Source organism: Bidens hawaiensis, unplaced genomic scaffold (genome assembly GCF_021521415.1).
Source record: "Bidens hawaiensis isolate Kalapana, Puna unplaced genomic scaffold, B.hawaiensis_p1.1 tig00000237_1, whole genome shotgun sequence".
NCBI classification, from domain to species: Eukaryota; Viridiplantae; Streptophyta; class Magnoliopsida; order Asterales; family Asteraceae; genus Bidens; species Bidens hawaiensis.
The window spans coordinates 305,685-321,434 of NW_027491021.1; the positions used below are offsets into that span (position 1 = coordinate 305,685).

Genomic DNA, 15,750 nt, shown 5'->3' on the forward strand with positions numbered 1-15,750 from the left:
CATTTCAAGAATTTCAACTTTGGGAAGCTTCTAAAAAGGTACAATCTGAATCACCGAATTGCCACTCCTTATCATCCACAAACAAGTGGACAACTTTAAGTCTCCAATCGCCAAATCAAAGAAATCTTGATGAAGACGGTGCGGGTCGATATGAAGGATTGGTCTTCTAAGTTGCATGATGCATTGTGGGCGTATCGGACCGCTTACAAAACTCCTATTGGCACAACTCCTTATCGGTTAGTTTATGGGAAAGGGTGTCATTTACCAATGGAATTGGCACATAAGGCACTTTGGGCTATCAAGAATGTTAACGCGGATTATAAGGAAGCGGGTGAACTGAGAAAGTTGAAGTTGAATGAGATTGAGGAAATCCGGGATGAAGCGTATGAATGTGCTTCCGCATACAAAGACAAACTAAAAAAGGTTCATGATGCAAAGTTGAGAAAACGAACTTTTGAAGTGGGTCAAAAGGCGTGGTTGTACAATTCAAGGTTGAAGTTGTTTCCGGGTAAGTTAAAGAGCAAATGGATGGGCCCATATGTCATCACAAAAGTGGGTCAATTTGGAGATGTGGAGATAGAAGATGTCCAAGAGAAAACGAAACAAGTGGTGAACGGTCAAAGACTTAAACCATACTTGGAAGGAACGGATATCAATATGCTCAATGTGGATCGGGTGAGTTTCTTGTTATGCTCACCGGATGAGGAAACGAATTAAAGGGCCAAGGTATGTTGTATATATTTAGTTTAGGTTAATTTAGTTTGTTATTTAAAATTGGTTTTAAAAATTACCTTCCTCGCTTTGGAGTTGTCCAAATCAAGTGTGGGGAAGTCTTTGCGATTTTTATACCTTGTTGAGGACAAATCGGGTTTTTCATGGGGGTAGGGGGTAATTTTTATTTTTATTTTAATTTTGGTAAATAAGTTTTTATTATTGTTTGTATTATTGTTTGTATTATTGTTGGTTTTTCTGAGTGTTTAAAAAAATAAATAAAAATAAATAAAAAAATTTGAAAAATGATAAAAACCTACAGGTCCACCGTAACCTACGGTACCTACCGTAGGCTACGGTGGGAAGAAAAGACCTTACGCTGGCCACTAACTGTTGTACGGTGAGATTTTGTGAATCAAGGCCACCGTAGGCTACGGTGGACACCGTAGCTTATGGTGGAGCCTTGAGCTGCGAGCGGGATTGGGTTTTTATAAAAATAAAATATATTTTAATTTCACATTTAACATTCACCACACATCTCTTTCACCACATATTTCACCAAACTCATCTTCTTCTTCCCCAAAACATTAAAACCCTAACTCTTACCTCATACCTTCATAACTTTCTCATCTCTCAACCAAATCAAGTGATTTTTTGGTCTAAATTGGCTAGAATCTCACAAGGGTTTCAATTATACCATTGTATTTGAGAGATTCTCTCGATTTGCTGGTCGATTTTTGACAAGTCCGAGCCCCGGTGCGGAAGCGTGAATAATCGTTATTAAACAACAGTGTGGAGCTTGGGTCTAGGGTTAGGATCGAATCTAACTCGTATTCACTCTTGAAAGATGTCTGGACGGATGAGGTGTTTTGGGAAAGAGCCTGATTTGATTAACAATTAACAATAAAGTAGGATGAATAATTGTAATCAAAACACAAACAAGATAGAAAATGGTAGTATGATAATATTAGTCGAATGATTCTCATAAAGATGAAACACTCATACATACAATCATATATACAATCGATTAAGAAATATCAGCCGCCACCAGGAGAGCTCATCCTGGAGGCGGAGACTCTCTCAAAAGGATAAAACCCTAAATTTCACACATACACAATACAGTCACTCATCCTAGAAAAATGAATAAAAACATCTATTTGTACTAGTCTAGCATGACTTGGTCTTCAAGCCATCCACCCTTGGTTGAGACCAAAATAATATATTTTTCACCCACAAATTAATTTGATGCATTGGTCTAAAATATAAGTCCCAACAATCTCCCCCTTAGACCGATGCCATCGAATTTCTTCCATGATCACCTCATAACTCGTTGTCTTTCATTGAAATTCTCCCCCTCACGTTAAGCTTCTCCCATTGTTCATTTCGAATCATCACTCTTATACCACTTTTGGATATAGTTGTATGGGCATATGAACGAGGCTTTGAACTTCAAAAGATCAACTTCAAGTAACAAGGTTATCACAAAAAGAAATAAACTCATTGTGATCATCAAATAATCTTCCATTCTTCAAATTTGTTTCTTCCCCTGTAAATTATCTTCAAACCATTCCCTGAATTAAGATAGCATTCAAGTTCAACCATAACCCGTTCTTGACTGTTCAAGTGACTATTTCATAGGAGGTTGAACTCTACTGATCATACTTTCAACATTGTTGCTTGAGATGACTCTATCTTCTCATCCGTACTAGGAAATCTGAAAACTGACAAATGATGAAACATCTTTGAAAAACCTTAGATTATTAATCTTGATCAACTTTTCCTTAACTCGCGTCTTTTACTTGATTTGAAGCATGCCATTTTTAATGAAATTCAAATATTTTTACTCCCCCAATTTCGTTGCAATTGTCTTTAATAAATGTGTCTTCAAATCAAGTGTGGGTGAAACAATCTTGATCATCCTCATCAAGATTGTAAAAATCTCAGATAAACATATTCAAAAGTTGGTTGACACTTAATGTGATTAAATCCTTAAGCTTGGTTAACACTTGTTCTTGTAAAGCTCTTGATGAAGTCGTGAAATTGGATGAGGTTTGAATTCCATAAGCTTGTTGATGATTGGAGAAAAATTACCAAAATACCCCTTGTATATATCTTCCGTAGAGAACAGCTTGGTCAAACAGTCAACGGTACCAAAAATATCAAAAGTTTCTTCAAAACTTTGAAATATTTCACAAACTCTGTTTCCTAGCACAAAGTGTGCTTGGGAACACTTTCCTAGCACAAAGTGTACTCGAGATAACTTTCCTAGCACAAAGTGTACTCGGAGTAACTTTCCTAGCACAAAGTGTACCCGGAAAGCAAAACACTTGTGATTTTTCAGTTTTAGCACTAGCACAAAGTTTACCCGGAAGCACTTTCCTAGCACAAAGCGTACCCGGAAATCAAAACACTTGTGATTTTTCAATTTTCAACTAGCACAAAGTGTGCTCGGAAGTACAAGTGTGCTCGGATTACTTAGTGCTCAGAAACAAAAGTGTGCTCGGATTACTTAGTGCTTTTTCATTTTCCACCAAACATGCTCGGGAGCAAAAGTATGCTCGGGAGCAAGGGTGTGCTCGACACAAACTTGAGTTTTCTCTTCACAAGCATAATTGTTCAAGACAAAACAAAGTAAGCTCGAAAAAGAGTCTGCTCGAATAAATAACAACGTGTGCTCGAGACTTAAAGAAGATAGTTTTCTTGAGAAGACAAAGGACATGCTCTGGGTTTCACAAAGTGTGCTTGAATTTGATGTGCTCGATATAAGATGTGCTCGAAATTACCTGTGCTTGAGCCAAACAAAGATGTGCTTGGGCAAAACACCTCCTGTGCTTGAAGCAACACTTAGTCATTTTTCATACTCTGGTCCAATATTATTTGTTCATAGTGTGCTCGAGACATCAAAACTTCATTTCTGCGTCATTAGTCACCGATTTGCCCTTGCAGAACCTGCTCGAATATTCACTTTGCATCTGCTGCAACAAACAATGATGAAATTGCCTTTAGTACCTGTTCATTCTTGACTTGTACATTCTCCTTATCAGTTTGTACCATCGGCAATATTTTTCAACAAACATCTACTGTTTGTGCAGCACGAGCACACAAAACCCTAATTTTTCAAATCCAAAATCAAGTTTCGGCATCTGAAATAAATCATTGTAGCACCATCCAAGTCATCTCGAAATCAAAGAATCCTATCTTCATATCATAATCAACCTTTTCAGATCTAGAAATAATCATATGAACAGTGTTGCCCCAAAACGAGCCAAATAACACTGTTACATCAGATCTAGACCGTTCTGACCAAATAAGCATGAAATTGATGTTGGATCTCCAAACGAGTCATCAACCCAAACATCAATCCATATACTTTTCTCCGAATCATCAAATAATTTCAAAACCCCCAAAAATAATTTCAACGAACTTCATCATTTAACGTCCATGAATCAGTTCAGCGGTTAGTCTGAACGATTCGGTAACCCAGGCTCTGATACCAATTGACAAGTCCGAGCCCCGGTGCGGAAGCGTGAATAATCGTTATTAAACAACAGTGTGGAGCTCGGGTCTAGGGTTAGGATCGAATCTAACTCGTATTCACTCTTGAAAGATGTCTGGACGGATGAGGTGTGTTGGGAGAGAGCCTGATTTGATTAACAATTAACAATAAAGTAGGATGAACAATTGTAATCAAAACACAAATAAGATAGAAAATGGTAGTATGATAATATTAGTCGAATGATTCTCATAAAGATGAAACACTCATACATACATTCATACATACAATCGATTAAGAAATATCAGCCGCCACCAGGAGAGCTCATCCTGGAGGCGGAGACTCTCTCAAAGGGATAAAACCCTAAATCTCACACATACACAATACAGTCACTCATCCTAGAAAAATGAATAAAAACATCTATTTATACTAGTCTAGCATGACTTGGTCTTCAAGCCATCCACCCTTGGTTGAGACCAAAATAATACATTTTTCACCCACAAATTAATTCGATGCATCGGTGTAAAATATAAGTCCCAACAATTTTGGAAAATTAAGCCCAAAAATTTTGTTGGTTTTAGTATACTTTGAAGCTTTGTTCATCTTCATCTTCTCCAACAAGAAGGTATGTAATCTATTATTATTCTTGATGGTATATTGCAAGGAAATTGTAAGTTGTTCATAATTGTTGTTACACCCACACTTGCTTGAATTGTTGAATAATGAGTTTGAATGGGTTATGGTTGAAGATGATTAGTATGATTTGAAACATAATTATGGGCATATTATTGGTCATTTAGTGGACATAATGTCAAAATTTTGTGAATTTGTTTGAAAAATTCTATAATATGTCTAAGTAACATCTTCAATTATAATGTTAAGCAAGTGTGGGGATGTTCAAGGTTGAAAAGTGATTAACTTGCTCTTTTGTTGTTTTGTTGTTGTGTTTAGAATGGGTCGAAAAGGAAAGGAACTGGTTGGGTCTTCAAGTAACCCGGCTGACCAACCGAAAAGAAGAAGGTTAATTCTTCAAAGGGATGACCCGGAAAGTGAGGAAGAAGAGGATCAAATGGGGGAAAAGCCAATTTGAAAGTCCGGGTCTTTGGCAGATCAACCTCAAGAATGGCAAGCGGAGCTCTTCCATGATCAAATGAATGCATTGAGGCAGCGAACTGATGCATTTATTTGCTAGAAATAAGTTAGAGAAGAGGAATTTGGTCCATTTTGGGTTACCGCTAAATTCAGAGAGTTGGGTTGGGAAGCATCTTTAAAATGTTATTACAAGGAGTCAAGTAACTTGTTCGATACAGAAATACAAGAATGGATGGCTACATTACGACGGGTTGAAGGTAACCATCCATCAAAGGACAAGTTAATTGGTACTGTGAATGGGGTTCAAGTGGAAATGTCGTTTGACAGTTTGAGACGGGTGACAAAATTCGATAGTAAACCGCATAACCAGTATAGGTTCCCGGATTTGGACGATTTGTATTTTGCACCCGAGAAGCACCCGATGTGGAACATAATGTTGGATGATTTGTTTTTGCCCGGGACATACACTGGGAAATTGTACCGAAAAAATTTAAAGATGGAAGAAAAATTGATGTTAACAATAGGCATCAATAACGTCATTCCGCGTCGGGGTGATAGGGTTGAGGTACGATATCCCGAAGTTCCAATATTATACACATTGCTACATGGCTCACCGATGATTTCATATCAATTTTTGGTAATGAGTAACGTATGGATAAGCCGGAATAGTGTGGACCGGAAGATCATACCACATTGTCGGTTAATAACGGCATTGTTGAAGAAATATGGTGCTATTCGAGTGGGTGATAGGGGTTCTTATAAGAAATTCAATCCATTTGACATTACACATTAGGGGTCCGGTTGGGTGTATCACAATTCGAACGGTATCACAAGTTGAAGAGTGACGGAAGGAGATGGAGAGTCTTGAAAGAAGATGCAAGACCATTAAATGCGGGTGAAGCGGATGACCCAGAAAGTGAAGATGAGATGAGTGGTGATGAGGCATATCATGATGATCCAAATGTAACTCATATGAATGTGGATCAAGCGGGACCGAGTGGGGATGGAAGGCAACCGGGGATGCAATCCGGTTATGTGGGACGTGCATTTGACTATGCACAAAGGCCGTATGATTCGAGTTGGGCTTATCAAGGAACAATGCAAGAGGTTGTGGCCGACCCGCCATATGTGGATTACAACACTTTGCCACCGTATGATGGTAGTGTGTCATACCCTACACCACCATTGCATCATTCCCGGTGGGTGGATCCCAATCAAGGTTTAATTCAAAGCACCTCGCAACAACAAGGAGGTGAGCAAGGTGGTGATGGTCAAGATGCATTTGGATTTGGTGAGTTCAACGATGTGATGATGTCCATTTTCGGGCCGGCCCGACCGCCCTTCTGATGGAATCTCGTGTTACCAGGTGAACATCATTTTGTGTAGTTTTGTATAATTATTTTGTGTCTTTATGTGCTTTTGGGTGGATGGGTGGTGGACAAAATACTTTTGATTAAGTATTATGGGATTGTGTTGGAATGAAGGTGGTGTTTAACAAGTGGTTTGTTTTATTTTTCTTAAAACCGTACATTGGGGACAATGTATCCCAAGTGTGGGGATGAGGAAAATTTTCCTTTGTTTTTGTTTGTTCAGAAAAAATTTAAAAAAAATCAAAAATCAGAAAAATTTTAAAAAAATGTGTTTAAAATAATCGGAAAGTGGTAAGATGGCGTGGTAAAGTTTTGGTCCCTTTTCATGGTCACAATTCCCTAAATAACATGTGCCTAGTTGTTTTTAAAAAAAGGAGATTATGTAGTTTACTAATCAAGGTTAGCATGCTTTAGGTGTAATAACTTGCATAACACGTTCATTTACACTTGAGAATTGAGAAAGTATTGTTTGGTGAGACGGTTGATATTCTCCGATAGAACTTGTACAATTAGTGCACTTCGAGATCTTAGCTTGGCATGAGTGCAAAAGTGATAGAGGCACTTAGGTTAAGCCTCGTCTGGATGAGAGAGAGTGTGGGTTTTGGGGGGGGGTTGGGGCCTCATACATTATACATATGAGGATGGTCATATGAGGGGCGGGGGTTGGGTTCCTTTAGAAAACCTTATTGGGCCTATTCTTTTACTTGATCAACCCCGGTGTTATTTTGCGAAACGATCCGACTTAATATGTTTTTATGTAATTGTTTTAGTATTCATCAGTTAGAGATGTGAAGCATTATGTTTAGCATGCTAGTATGTAATGTTCAAGTATTATATTAGTTCAAAAAAAAGTTTGTATTAGTATTGCAATGTTTATGTATGGAATGTTCAAAGTATTATATATTGAGTGAAAAATAAAAGTTAGTGATGTTTATGTTATTTTTATTTTTTCTTAGATTATTTGTAATAAGTCGGATTGGATCGTTTGAGCTACTTTCAATATTCCCTTCCATACCCTTACACTTGGCCCCATTACAACCCGTTTTAAGACCTCTTGATTTGTATTCATGTCAATAAGCATTTACATAGGTGGAGATTTGATGACTGTACAAGCGTATGTGAGAAGAATTGATTAAATAAGAAATGTATGGATGATCACCAATAAAAAGGTTAATCTGTAAATGTGTTATGTATAGGTAAAACCCGAAAGCATGTTAGGTTTGGTTAGAAATCTTCGGTTTAAATGGAACATCAAGTGAACTAGTGCACCCAATAAAAATAAGGGAATAGGGTATGACTTGGGACCTTAACTGAACCGGATTTGTGGTAAGATCGGTGGATACAAGTTGAAAATAAGAAAGATTTTGTTTTGAGATGTTGCTTGAGGGCAAGCAACGTGTAAGTGTGGGAATGTGACTGGTGGTCCATGGGACAACCCTTAAGTAGTTTAAGTTCGTGAATAATCATGTGTTTCGTTGGTTTATCTTGTTGAATTAGATAACTACGTTTACTCGTGTAATGGCAGGTACAAAAAGCTAGATGATGGAATTACGAGAATGTGGGTGAAAACGGTGATGAAAACGGACTTAGAACGAGAAAGTTATGACGAAAACAAGAAATTGGTGGTGAAGACCACCGTAGCTTACGGTACCCACCGTAAGCTACGGTGGGGTTGAAGAATTTTAGCTGCCGTAAGGCAGACACAAGCTACCGTCGGGTTCTTTGAAGCCACCGTAAGCTACGGTGGCCACCGTAGCTTACGGTGGAGGCTACGCTGCAAATGTAACTGCCATTATTTATTTGTATTTGGGACGGCCTTTCAAATTATTATCATATATTTTCATCTAAGGACGACCCTATGGCTATTTGGAGAGATTCTTGACCAATTGTGAGTGTGGTAATCATTAAACACTTGTTTTCAATTTGTATGACAATCATAATCGAAGGGATGACAACCCGAATCATGCTCGGCTAAACTCCTTCGTGTTTTCCCTCGGATTGTAAGGTTTATTATGCTTGTTTGGTTGAATGTTTTATCAATTTCTGAGATAATATTTGATCTTATTGATTTCATTATTATGATGTTTATGTATTGATTTATAGATTATTAGTTTATCGATTTTGTGTTCTAAACCGTCAGTTCTTGGTTCTTTAAGTAATCGAGATTAATCGGGAGGGATTTAGGGTTAGATAAACTAATTGGTTTTTGATTGATCACCTTGCGTTGTATAATCCAAGTACTTGATCTTCATTTATCGCATTCGTTTACATAAACACGAACTCAGTTTAAACATCAACTGTAAAATTCATGGAAACCTGAAACCGAGGGAAGGCATATTTTCGCATATTGATTAAAACTCGTTTATTGCTTAATTTTCTTTGTTATCAAAACCAAACAACCAAATAGTTGAATTTACTTTTTGCATTTAGTTTAATTTAGATAAATTACACAACTATTTGGTAACACAATTTCCACAAACTCCCTGTGTTCGATACCCGCTTACTGCTATCTAATAGTTGTAATCGGTTTATTTTTGAGTGAGTCTTCGACCTCACGTCAACTAGTCCAGTGAACTTATGTTATAACTGCTATAAACCGGGCCACATGAAAAATGATTGCCCAGAGTTGAAGGCAAGAAATGGAAAGGCGACAGAAGGATCCAGAACTGCAGAGAACGTGAAGAAGTTGGAAGCTCCAAAACCCCGAGGCAAGGCTTTTCATATCACCGCAGAGGAGGCGATGGTTATACCTGATGTCGTAACCAGTACCTTTGTCATAAACTCCCTCCCTGCCTATGTTTTATTTGATTCTGGAGCTAGTAGATCCTTCGTATCGAAAACTTTTGCTTGCCATAGTTCTTTTAGTAAAAGTAAATTAAAAATTTATTAGACGTCGAAATCGCTAGTGATAAGAGCTTTGTCGTCTCCGAAGTATGTCGAAATTGTAAAATAGTTATTCAAGAAGAAGAATATTCTATCGACTTGACTCCTATTACACTAAAGGAATTTGATGTAATTATTGGGATGGACTGGTTATCCCAACATCAGGCGTCTATAGTTTGTAATAGAAAGATCATTCAATTTCTATCACCGGTTGGAAAACAAGTTTGTGTTTATGGAGAAAAGAAGAACGATATCATAATATGCTCAATGGCGAATGCAAGGAGTTATATGAAGCATGGTCATCAGATGTTTCTCACCTACGTAATTGATACAAAAGAAAAAGGAAATGAACTTGATCAAGTCCTTGTTGTTAATTAATTTCCTGACGTTTTTCCTGATGAGCTGCCAGGAGTCCCACAGGAAAGGGAAGTCAAGTTTAAAATTGATCTAGTTCCAGGAGCTAAACCAGTGGCTAAATCGCCATATCGGTTGGCACCAAACGAGATGAAGGAGTTGATGTCTCAACTCCAAGATCTATTGGATAAAGGCTTTATTCGCCTGAGTGTTTCACCTTGGGGAGCACCTATTTTGTTCGTTAAAAAGAAAGACGGTAGCATGCGGATGTGCATTGATTACCATGAATTGAATAAATTAACCATCAAGAATAGGTATCCTTTGCCTAGAATTGATGATCTTTTTGATCAACTGCAAGGTGCTAGTTGGTTCTCAAAGATTGATTTAAGGTTAAGATATCATCAAGTAAGGGTACGAGAAGAAGATGCACCTAAGACGGCTTATCGTACTCATTATGGGCATTATGAATTCGTTGTGATGCCATTCGGCTTAACGAATGCCCAACAGTTTTCATGGATCTTATGAATCGAGTATGTAAGCCAATGCTTGATCGTTCCGTCATCGTGTTCATCGATGATATTCTCATCTATTCCCAAACTGAAAAAGATCATGCTCAACATCTTCGCGAGGTTCTTGATACCTTAAGAAGAGAAAAGCTATACGCAAAGTTTTCTAAATGTGCGTTCTGGCTTAGAGAAGTTCAATTCTTGGGTCACGTCGTGAACGAGGAGGGTATCTTAGTAGATCCCGCCAAGATAGAGTCTATTATTCGATGGTTTCCTCCAAAGGCCCCAACGGAAGTTAGAAGTTTTCTTGGTTTAGCCGGTTATTATCGGCGTTTCATTCAGGATTTTTCGAAAATTGCATCCTCATTAACAAAGCTAAATCGAAAGAATTCCAAATTTGAATGGAACTCGGAAAACAAAAAGGCGTTTCAAATCTTGAAAGAAAAGCTAACTAGAGCTCTGATACTAGCTTTACCAGAAGGAACAGAGGACTTTGTAGTTATTCTGACGCCTCACGTATTGGATTGGGTTGCGTGCTTATGCAAAGAGGGAAAGTGATAGCATATGCCTCACGTCAATTAAAGTCACATGAAGCAAACTACCCTACCCATGATCTCGAATTAGCAGCAGTAGTATTTGCGCTAAAGATCTGTACGCACTATTTATATGGAACAAAATGCACTATCTATACTGACCATAAAAGTCTGAAGTATTTCTTTGATCAGAAAGAGTTGAACATGAGACAACGTCGATGGTTGGAATTAGCCAAAGATTATGACTGTGAAATTCTCTACCACCCAGGTAAAGCCAACGTTGTGGCTGATGCCCTGAGCCGAAAAGAGAATTATTCTCTAATTAAGGTACAATCATATAAAATGATTGTAAATTCGGACTTATTTGACCAAATTAAAACTGCGCAAAAGGAAGCACTAAAAGAAGAAAATTTAAAGCGCGAAAGAATTGTTGGTCAAGTTCGACATTTGGAAGAAAATGACAAAGGAGTTAAGATTCATTTTGGACGTATTTGGATTCCTAAGTCTTGTTCAATTAAAACGATCATTCTGGATGAGGCACATAAATCAAGGTATTCAATTCATCCAGGTGCTACCAAAATGTACAATGACTTGAAGAAAAATTATTGGTGGCCTGGTATGAAAAGAGATATTGTTAAATATGTGGAAAGGTGTTTGACTTGTTTACAAGTTAAAGCTGAACACCAGAAACCATATGGAAAGATGCAACCTTTAGAGATTCCATTATGGAAGTGGGAACACATTACGATGGATTTAATAACGAAATTCCAAAAACAGCCAAAGGACATGATACGATATGGGTAGTTGTCGATCGTTTGACAAAAAGTGCACACTTTATACCCATTCATGAAAAATATACTTCAGAACGAATGGCAGAAGTTTATATTAATGAGGTGGTGTCAAGACACGAAGTGCCAGTATGTATCGTGTCAGATAGAGACACACGTTTTACCTCAAGATTTTGGAGAAATTTTCAGGAGGAAATGGGCACCAAATTATTGATCAGTACGGCATATCATCCTCTGACCGATGGGCAAAGCGAAAGAACAATTCAAACTCTCTAGGATATGCTTCGTGCTTGTATTATTGATTTTGGTGGAAGTTGGGACAAGTATTTTCCCCTGGTAGAGTTCTCTTATAATAATAGTTACCACTCAAGCATTGGAATGCCCCCATTTGAAATGCTTTATGTAGAAAATGTCGCACCCAGTGTGTTGGGGAGAAATTGGTCAAAGAGAACTCGCAAATAAAGAAGTGGTAAATGCAACGAACGAAAATATTGATCAAATCAGAACACATTTGAAAGCGGCTCAAGATCGACAAAAATCGTATGCTGATAAACGAAGACGCCCAATTGAATTTCAAGTAGGAGACTATGTTATGTTAAAAGTCTCTCCATGGAAAGGAGTGATTCGTTTCCGTAAACGTGGTAAGCTAAGCACACGATTTATAGGCCCATTTAAGATAACTGCTCGTGTGGGGAAAGTGGCCTATCGGTTGGACTTAACCGAAGAATTAAATGGCATCCATAACACATTTCATGTGTCATATTTACGAAAATGTTTGGCTGATGAAACGGCATGTGTGCCATTAAATGACATCGAAGTGGATGATAAGCTTAACTATGTAGAAAAACATGTGGCAATTCTTGATCGAAAAGTTAAGCAACTTCGAAATAAAGATATAAGTCAAGTAAAAGTACAATGGAAACATCGGCGAGGTTCAGATACCACGTGGGAAGCCGAAGATGAAATGAGAAAGTATTACCCGGAATTATTCGAGGTATGAACAGGTTTTGGGGACAAAACCTAATTAAGAGGGGGAGATTTGTAACATCCTATTTTGTGGATAAAAATAAAATATTTGGAATCTATATTTCAAATATTATTAAACGAGTAAGTAGCGAGTAAAATGACTCATTGAAATATGAGGCGTTTAAACGAGCATTCGTTAATATTTACCATCTAATAAGATATAAAACAAATACTTGTTATTATTATAATTTAAAAGCTCATGTAGCTTTGTAGTAACAACAATATTATTAAATACTATTACATATAATAAGAAAGAAAGGATAATATGGAGATACGAAAATGAGCTCTCAGTCTTAATAAGTAAGTAAAAGGTGATGCATTTTGCATTTAAAATAAATAAAGATATACATATATATATATATATATATACATATATATATATACATATATATATATACATATATATATATATATATATATATATATATCCTATTATCTATACCGATAAGATTGAAAATAATAATAAAATAATCGAACTTAATCAAGAAAACTCTTGGCTAACAAGGAAATTCTTGACTATATATATATATATATATATATATATATATATATATGCTTCATGTGTATAGAAGTTTTACAAACCAACAACATACTTAAGTTGTTAAACGGATAGATATTTAGAACAAGTAAGCTCTAGTTTATTTTGGAGGTGATTTTTATAAATTAGCGGGTTGTCGTCTACACCCACGTTACTAACACAAGGAGGTAAGTACACGGACCATAATCATGTTATTTTTACAAGTGTTTTATATATGTTTATTTTGATATGCATATATATGATTATCTGAGAAATGATTGTGGGTCCAAGTATGTGCATTAATGTGTGGCTTAAAAGAGGCTATGGTTTTATAATAAACATGGTGGTATACCTCTAATAAAAATATGGGTTACGAGTCCCAAGAGTTTCGGTAGTTGAAACTCCAAAATTTTAATACTATATATAAAAGATTTCGGGAGTTGAAATCTTAAGGGGTTCGGGTGTTGAACCCCAAAGGGGAGTTAATAACCCTCATGGGTTGAAAATGAGCTCATAAGGAATTCAGGTGTTGAATTCCCAAAGAATAAAGAGGAGTAAAATCAAGGATTTCGTGTGTTGAAATCCCAAGGAATTCGGGTGTTGAATTCCCAAAGAATATTGTGGAGTAAATATATAACTATTTCGGGTGTTGAAATCTCAAGGAATCTGGGTGTCAAATTCCAAATAAAAATAAAACATATTTTTATAAGATGGTTTACTTACTTAGCGAAAGCTAATAAAAATATGTTTTAATATGTTTTCAGGAAAAGCACCCCTAGATGGTTGAAGCCTCATGGACGGGACTGGACTGAGAAGAGAACCATACTCTCATGTTTAATAGTTTGTATAATAAAGTTTGTTTTAAACATATATGTTTTCTTGTACAATATGTATTTTTATAAAATAAAACGTCACCACGAGTGACATGCTTTGAATGTAAATCGGGACCTACTCTGATATATATTTTGTGAAAATATTATTTATAAAAAAGAAATTTTAGGGTGTTTCAGCGTTTGCTGGGAATTCTGGGTGTATGATCACACAAGAAGGTGATGTTTCGAGTAGGCACATTACTTTTGAAAAAGTCAATTATTGTGACAAGGTAGACCATAATTTATTGAGTGTGTCACAAATCTGTGACAAGCAATACACTACAATATTTACTGATAAAGAATGTCTGATTTTGAAACCGGGTTATGTGATTCCCGAGACATGGTTATCATGAGATCACCTCGATCAAATGATATTTATGTTTTAAATATGAGTTCTAAAGTATCAACATCTATCGAAACATGTTTTGTCTCGAAAGCAATCGAGAAAGATTCTATTCTATGGCATCGTAGAATGGGTCACATTCATGTTTGTAAGATGATTATCTAATGGCAAATGACCTAGTGGAAGGTGTGTCTTTGAAGAACTTTAAGTTATCTGCTAGTGCACGGTTTGTGACTGGTGATTTGCGATTAAAGTATTCAAGATTAAAGTATTCGATAGCTACGGAAAAGGGGGTGTCTTTTAGTGCACGGTTTTGGTCTTTCTGAGGGACTTTGATCCTGACTATGTTGGCTACAAGTAAATGGCAGATTACTTCTGTTGAGGGGGACGATTCTCGAACGGGTTGATCTTATTGAAGAATATACGAGTCTTGTCATTGGATTGAAGAAATTGATCATTTGGGGTTTATTAATAGAGGTTGAAACTCTGAATCATATGCCCAAACATTAGTGCATCTTTGCGAATGGCTTCAAGAGTATATTTGGGATAAACGTTATCAAGAGAGGGAAGACCGAAGTGAAAGATGTTAAATGATCGGTCTTTTCATGAAGATGTGTGACGAGGTTAAATGTAAAGATATGTTTTTCTTTTACCGGTGCTGACGGATAGCTGATGACTTGTTGCTGATTGTTGAAAGATTGAATCATATCATACGTCAATGGATGATCGGGATGATCTCCAAGAGTTGCTCACTTTGAGGGGGTGATCTGATATGAGAGGCTACAAGTTGTTGGTTTGCTGTAAAGATTTAAAGATTGTCCGTCTGCACAAGCCCGAAAATCATCAGTCAAGGGGGTGTCTGTTAGTGCACGGTTTGTGACTGGTGATTTGCGGTTAAAGTATTCAAGATTAAAGTATTCGATAGCTACGGAAAAGGGGGTATCTGTTAGTGCACGGTTTTGGTGTCCGTAGCAATCGAATAAGTTATACATAGTCTAGTTTGAATATTTATTGTAAATGGCCCATTCGCTATGGTTTATATAGCGAATGAGGTCCATTCGTTAGTAATCTAGGCTAGTTCGTTAAGCTTATAAGCCCATTCGTTATGAAAGCATAACGAATGAGGGTTGGTTCGTTAAATTAGACTCCATTCGTCAACATTCCATGACGAATGGTGTTAACTTAACGAACCAGCCCTCATTCGTTATGCTTTCATAACGAATGGGCTTATAAGCTTAACGAACTAGCCTAGATTACTAACG

General features: G+C 37.0%; 1 protein-coding gene and 1 long non-coding RNA gene across 2 annotated transcripts; both read left to right on the plus strand.

Moving 5' to 3' along the window:
- Positions 1-12,139: 12,139 nt before the first annotated feature.
- Positions 12,140-12,730, plus strand: LOC143608841 (uncharacterized). Its single transcript, XM_077083792.1, has one exon. The coding sequence runs from the start codon at positions 12,140-12,142 to the stop codon at positions 12,728-12,730; it is 591 nt and encodes a 196-aa protein (XP_076939907.1).
- A 684-nt stretch (positions 12,731-13,414) lies between these two features.
- Positions 13,415-14,214, plus strand: LOC143602200 (uncharacterized). Its single transcript, XR_013147796.1, has 2 exons — positions 13,415-13,461; positions 14,038-14,214. It is a non-coding gene; the product is annotated as an uncharacterized LOC143602200 (long non-coding RNA).
- The last annotated feature ends 1,536 nt before the right edge of the window (positions 14,215-15,750 follow it).